Here is a 6783-nt window from a genome sequence, read left to right as displayed (position 1 = left end):
CCCTCCAGTCTGGCCCCTCCCCCCCGCTCCCACGGCTCCCGCAGCGTCGCCGTGAGGCCTCGCGTCGCTCCGCCAGCGCTTCGTTTCAGCCGCCTCTCTCCGGGTCGGCAAACGGTGAAAATATATTTACACACCCGGCACACCACATCTAGTATACCCCCCCCTCCCGCTATGAATGCGGTGGCTGCAGCGAGTCACCGGCGACCCGGGATGTGTTGGGTGCCGTGTGAAGCGCTGGCTGTGACGGTGAGACCGCGTGACCGCGTGCGTTCTGCGTGTTACTCGCGGTGAACTTGAAGGGACGCGCCGCGTGAGTGACGGCGGCTCCGGTGGCAGAGCGTGGAAGCGGATACCGAAGAAACCATTCCCGAGATGTTTTCAAGCGACCTCCGATCCACGCGCTCGGGGCAGCGGGGGGGGGGCCACTGGCCTCTTCCGCACTTGGCAGCGTCGAAGTTCCCCGCGACACCGGTGGCCTCGCTCCGCCTGCTTCCTTCCCGCGTGGCCTCGCAGCGGCCTGTGCCGCCACCCTGCGCGATGCCTGGTGGCGGTCGCTGCGCTGCCCAGGCCTCGTCCCTGCTTGGATTTGGGGGTGGGGTGGGGGGGGCGATCCGCGCGTCGTTCCGTTGACTCTTGACGGCAGGAACGAGCTCCAGTCGCGCGCTCTACGGCGCGTTTTTGGGGGTTTGCAACTCCCGGTGTCCGACGTTTCGCTCCCACGTGCCGCTTGGGAGCTTCTTCGGGATTTCATTTTGCCTTCATTCCGTTCCCGAAGAAGACCCTGCCAGCGGCACGTGGAACGAAACGTCGGGCATCGCACCGAGCGGCTCGCGGCGCGACCGGAGCACGCTGCGGCGTACCGCCGTGTTCCCCAGATGACACGGCGCACTTCACCCCCCGTTTGTGTCGAGCAGAACTTGTGGGGATGCGTCGAGTATTCCGGTTGCCGCGCGCGTGGGAGTGCACGTGGCCGCATTTGTGTGACTTGTCACTGACGCTAGGCACCCGTTGGGGGGGCAGGGGGGGGGTCTTATTATCCGGCGCGTTCCTTCAGGAACAAAGCGGGGTGAAGGAGGAGGAGGAAGCACGAGGAGGAGGGGGGGCACGTAAGAAGTTGGTAACGTTTTGTTTATTGCGTAACTTTGATGAAGCGGTGGTTACAGCTGCCCGGTACAGACCGGCAGCGGCACGGCGGCGCTGTGGCCGCTCGCGTCGCGGCGAGCGGAGTTGACAACAGATCCACCGACCGACCGACCGACCGCACGTTTAGCATCGGAATAAAAAAAACGCATCCATCGGGAGAGAGAGAGAAACCCGTTATGCTTGTCCTCGTCTCTCTACACGCACACACATATATATAATATATAGAATCTGTATAAAGTTTATAAACGGCAACAACAACCACGTGGTCATTGTGTTAAGCAGTTGCGTCGTGTGTCGCCACCAGCACCACCGCGGGGTGCGCCCTGTGAACGCGAATCGGTGCGGGGGGGGGAGCGATATTAATGTCGAGGCGGTCCCCTTGTTTAATACACGTGGGGGGTGGGGGGGGGAACCGAGATCGCCCGGAGAAGCCCCGCGCTTGCGAGAGGGCAACACTCTATCCCCGTACAGATGGAAACAGATGGCGATTAGTCCACACTCTGCTGTACCACCTTCTCCTGGCGAGCCAGCGGTACGGGACCTCCTCAACGCCCGCGGGAAGTAGAAGAGAGTCCCCACATCACCGGATCGCAGCAGCAGCAGCGTCTGCGATCACGTGGGCACCGAGTGGCCGGCTCCTCGCCGATCGGGGAGCAGCCCGCCACGCGCCCACTACGAGCGCGGTTGCTCGAGAGAGGAGCGAGGGGGGAGAGGGGGGGGAGTTCGCCCTCTTGTGTCGCGGCATTCACGAGGCGCCACCACGCGCCGCACATCTGGGGGGGATGCGCCGCTTTATCCGCAACTCGGGTCTACTGTGACGGAGATGGAGGGGGGGTCGCGGTAGGTGCCGGGTGTGGTGTTGGGTGATGCTGGGTCATTGATGGTTAATGCGCGTGTCTGCTGGGTCGTGGTGCAGGCTAGCCGGGTGGTGCCGTGTGGTTTGTGGTACTCGGATGATGCCAGGAGGCGGTACTGCTGCTCGGTGTCGAGGCTGAGTGCTCGCTAGAACTTCTGGGTGGTGGTGGCGGCTGCTCGATGCCCCCAGGGGACCCCAGGGTGCCGTGCGGCGTGCCCCCAGGGTGCCGTGCGCTCGCACCGAGTGCCCGAGTCGGGGTCGCGCGCTGTGGGGTGGGGGGTGGCGAGCGCCGTGGCCCCAACTCCGCGCCGCGGAACGCGCTCGGAACGAGCCACGTGTCTGCGTCCTCACGACGGCCACGCGTCGAGACCGTTGCCTGCGCGTCCCTCGTGAGGGTCGCGAGGGTCGTCTTCGTGAGCCGCAGCCGCAGGAGCAGGCGGCCTCTGGTTGGAGTTCGCGGCTCTGCTCAGTGAAAAAAAACGCCGACTTGGCCAAACATCCCAAATGTCGCTGGCAGGACGCTCTTAGAAACCGACTCTTGAGACTCGGTGAGGCTTGTGAATAGACAGAATTCATCACAACAACACTCCCACTACTGCGATACTGCTTTAGTTCCAGGGGGGGCGGGGGGGCTCACGTCCATCACTCGCCTCGCAGTCGCCGTGCGTCCTCGGCACACCGACGCGTCGCGGGGGTTGTGACGGGGAGCGTCCCCAGTCAACGCACTTGACGAGTCCCCCCATCAAGCGGGGTGCAGGGCGCACGGCGCGCACATGGCCCCGCCCGCCAGGGAGACGCGGAGTCCGTAGGGGGCCCCGTAGGGCGCCAGCCAGGCCGGCAGCAGGGCCGGCCCCGCCGCGTGGAAGCCGCACGGCGGCAGCGGCGGCAGCGGCGGGGGGGGCAGCGGCGCGAGGGACAGGGAGCGGCACAGCGCGCAGCAGCCCGCGGTGGCCACGGGCCCCCTGGGCGGGGGGTCCGCGGCGAACGGGGGTCGCGAGCCCGACAGGATCCCCTCGATGCTGAAAGTCCTCCACTTCTCGGCGGTGGCGGCGGCCGCGGCGGCGGCGGCGCGCGGAGCCGCTTTGCCCCCCACGCCGCCGCCGCCGCCGCCGCTGCCGCTGCGCCCGGATTTAGCCGCGTCCCCTCGGTCCCTGTTGGCGGGGAAGGGCTCCGAGTTGGCGTCGGGGTCGGGGTCAGCGCGGCCCGAGGAAGGCGCCGTGGCCCAGACGCCGCCGCGCGGCCCGCGACTCGGGGCCCCGAGCACGAGGCCCTCGTCCGCCGCTCCGTCGTCCTCCTCCTCCTTGATCGCGATCAGCGGCTGGGGTTCACCACCAGCGGCTCCACCAGCATCACGAGAGGAACCACCGCCACCGCCGTCGTCCTCATCATCACGAGTCGGCGCCACGGGAAGCGGCCCCGGCGGGCATCCGTGGTGGTGACGACCCCCGGCCCCTTCCCCCGAGCTCCCGTCAGCCGGGTCTCCGGGGCCGTCCCCTCCATCCCTGCCGAAGGGGCCCCGACCAACACAGGGAGCCATTCCTCCTCCTGCAGCAGCAGCAGCAGCAGCCGCCGCCTTCGCCCTGCGCTTGCGCCTCCTGTAGTTGCCGTGCTCGAACATATCGGCGCAGCGCGGGTCCAGCGTCCAGTAGCTGCCCTTGCCGGGCCGCCCCTTCTCGCGCGCCACCTTCACGAAGCACTCGTTGAGGCTGAGGTTGTGGCGGATGGAGTTCTGCCAGCCCTGCTTGTTGTCGTGGTAGTAGGGGAAGCGCGCCATGATGAAGCGGTAGATGCCGCTGAGTGTGACGCGGCGCTCCGGGGAGCTCTCGATGGCCATGGCGATGAGCGCGATGTAGCTGTAGGGGGGCTTCTGCGGGGACTCCTTCGCTGCCGAGCCGCCCAAGCCGAGGCCTCCGACTCCTCCGGCGCCTCCTGCCGCTGCTGCTGCTGCTGCTGCTGCCGCTCCGCTGCTGCACCCGCGTTGCAGCGCGGGCGGCACGTGGAGGCCCGCGAGGAGAGCCGGGGAGCCCGGGTAGAGGAAGAGGCTCTCGGCCAGCGCGTGAAGGTTCGCGCCGCACACGAACGAAGAGGAGGAGGAGGACATCGTCGGCGGTGACGAAGCGAGGCGGCGTGGGCTGGGTCCGGTCCGTCGGTCGGTCGGTCGGTCGGTCACTCAGCCGGCCACTCGCTCGCCTCCTCTCCACGCTGCCAGTGGCGTGAGGTCGTCTCCCCGTCTGCTCGAGACTCGCGTTGGCGCAACCCGCGCGGTCACTCCGCTCTGCCTGCTCGTTCAGAGGTCGCTCAGTCACTGGCAAGGGCAGTCGCAGGTCGGGTTGATGATGCACCGCCACCAACCAACGTGGCAACTCGTTCACTCGCTTTGGTTGCTCAACCACGCCGGCCACTCGCTCGCTGAACCACTCGCTCGATCTCTCACTCACCACCACCACACTCACCCAGTCGCTTCGGATCTTCCACTCGCTCGCCTGCGCCTTCACTCACTCGCTCGACTCCTTCACTCGCTCGGCTCCTTCACTCGTTCGGCTCCTTCACTTGCTCCCGAGCTCGCCCACATTCCTGCACTCCACGCAGCCTCCTCTCGAGTCCGCAAACTCCTCCAGAGGACCGTGACCATCAAATCAATCAAATCAGTCCACGGGGGCTTTCGATGACTTTCGCCTGGGGCGTCCCAACGACCAACACCGTCTCAAGCTCACAATCCACGAGTCCACGGCTCTACTGCAGCCTCGCAGTGAGAGGGAGAAAGAGAGTCTCTGCCTGGCTCTGTAGAGTCGCGGTCTCTGTCTGGCTCTGTAGAGTCGCGGTCTCTGTCTGGCTCTGTAGAGTCGCGGTCTCTGTCTGGCTCTGTAGAGTCGCGGTCTCTGTCTGGCTCTGTAGAGTCGCGGTCTCTGTCTGGCTCTGTAGAGTCGCGGTCTCTGTCTGGCTCTGTAGAGTCGCGGTCTCTGCCTGGCTCTGTAGAGTCGCGGTCTCTGCCTGGCTCTGTAGAGTCGCGGTCTCTGCCTGGCTCTGTAGAGTCGCGGTCTCTGTCTGGCTCTGGAGAGTCGCGGTCTCTGCCTGGCTCTGTAGAGTCGCGGTCTCTGTCTGGCTCTGGAGAGTCGCGGTCTCTGCCTGGCTCTGGAGAGTCGCGGTCTCTGTCTGGCTCTGGAGAGTCGCGATCTCTGTCTGGCTCTGGAGAGTCGCGGTCTCTGCCTGGCTCTGTAGAGTCGCGGTCTCTGCCTGGCTCTGGAGAGTCGCGGTCTCTGTCTGGCTCTGTAGAGTCGCGGTCTCTGCCTGGCTCTGTAGAGTCGCGGTCTCTGTCTGGCTCTGGAGAGTCGCGGTCTCTGCCTGGCTCTGTAGAGTCGCGGTCTCTGTCTGGCTCTGTAGAGTCGCGGTCTCTGTCTGGCTCTGTAGAGTCGCGGTCTCTGTCTGGCTCTGTAGAGTCGCGGTCTCTGTCTGGCTCTGTAGAGTCGCGGTCTCTGTCTGGCTCTGTAGAGTCGCGGTCTCTGTCTGGCTCTGTAGAGTCGCGGTCTCTGCCTGGCTCTGTAGAGTCGCGGTCTCTGTCTGGCTCTGAAGAGTCGCGGTCTCTGTCTGGCTCTGTAGAGTCGCGGTCTCTGTCTGGCTCTGTAGAGTCGCGGTCTCTGCCTGGCTCTGTAGAGTCGCGGTCTCTGTCTGGCTCTGTAGAGTCGCGGTCTCTGCCTGGCTCTGTAGAGTCGCGGTCTCTGTCTGGCTCTGTAGAGTCGCGGTCTCTGCCTGGCTTTGTAGAGTCGCGGTCTCTGTCTGGCTCTGTAGAGTCGCGGTCTCTGCCTGGCTCTGTAGAGTCGCGGTCTCTGTCTGGCTCTGTAGAGTCGCGGTCTCTGTCTGGCTCTGTAGAGTCGCGGTCTCTGTCCTGGCTCTGGAGAGTCGCTGAGAGGAGGTGGCCGCGCGCCCTGGAACCTGCGCTGTGGTGCGCGGAGCGGCGCGCCTGGCGCTTCACCCGTCATTGTTTTGCTTTCCGCTTCAGATTAAACATCTCGCCCCGTGTGTTTCGCCCTCGTGTTGACACAACACGGAAAGAAAAATCAACAGTGAACAATAAACAACCGTTTTTTCTCTCTCTCTCTCTCTCCCCTCTCTCTCCGCTCTCTCTCCGCCGCCGTGCGTGCGTGCGTCGCTCGCCCCAAGGTAATTACAACAAAACCTCCAGCACCCCTCCGTCTCCCCCTGCTCCATCTCCATCCCTCCCCTCTGCTCGCCCACACGAGAGAGGGGCTCAGACGAAGCCATCTATGGTCTAAGCTGAGAAGCGCTCGCGTGGAAAGCGGCGGGGGGGGGGGGGGTCGGAGCGCCACGCGGAGTCGCGCGCGCGGCGCAGGTGTGCGGTGAGCCCCCCGCCACCCCGCCTACCGCGCTCTTTGCTGACAGCACCACCACCGCCGTCTGTGCCCCCCACCCACATCACAGCCAGTCGCGAGGTGGCTCCAACAACCCTGAAAGGGGGGGGGGGGGTCCACGTGGAACTCGCGGAGTCGCGCGGTGAAGTTTGCCTCCCATCACCGAGCTGACGAAGAACTTGAGAGGCAGAGAGCGATAGGACCTCACCGACCGTCACCCATCGCGGCCCGGTCTCTCCTCTCTCTCTCTCACCAACCCACGCGTCGTCTCCCCCGACCAGTGACCGTGTTCGAGACATCAGTTGAACCGTCCGGTGTCTTTGATGGTCGGGTCTGAGGCGACCCCAACCGCTGGTTGTGTTTAAAAACATCGCTCACTCGCTCACTCTCACTCACTCACTCTCTCTCGCTCACTCA

At 65.3% G+C, this 6783-nt stretch overlaps 1 protein-coding gene across 1 annotated transcript; it reads right to left on the bottom strand.

Moving 5' to 3' along the window:
* Positions 1-1112: 1112 nt before the first annotated feature.
* Positions 1113-4885, bottom strand: LOC133350768 (forkhead box protein L1-like). Its single transcript, XM_061565490.1, has 2 exons — positions 4453-4885; positions 1113-4278 (listed from the first exon to the last, which is right to left on the bottom strand). The coding sequence occupies exon 2, from the start codon at positions 4098-4100 to the stop codon at positions 2742-2744; it is 1359 nt and encodes a 452-aa protein (XP_061421474.1). The 5' UTR covers positions 4101-4278; positions 4453-4885; the 3' UTR covers positions 1113-2741.
* Between the last annotated feature and the right edge of the window lie 1898 nt (positions 4886-6783).

The sequence above is a fragment of the Lethenteron reissneri genome, chromosome 35 (assembly GCF_015708825.2).
Source record: "Lethenteron reissneri isolate LAM-NWPU_2019-01 chromosome 35, ASM1570882v1, whole genome shotgun sequence".
NCBI lineage: Eukaryota > Metazoa > Chordata > Hyperoartia > Petromyzontiformes > Petromyzontidae > Lethenteron > Lethenteron reissneri.
The sequence above is the reverse complement of the archived record's forward strand: the minus strand, read 5'-3'. Positions and strand labels throughout refer to the sequence as shown.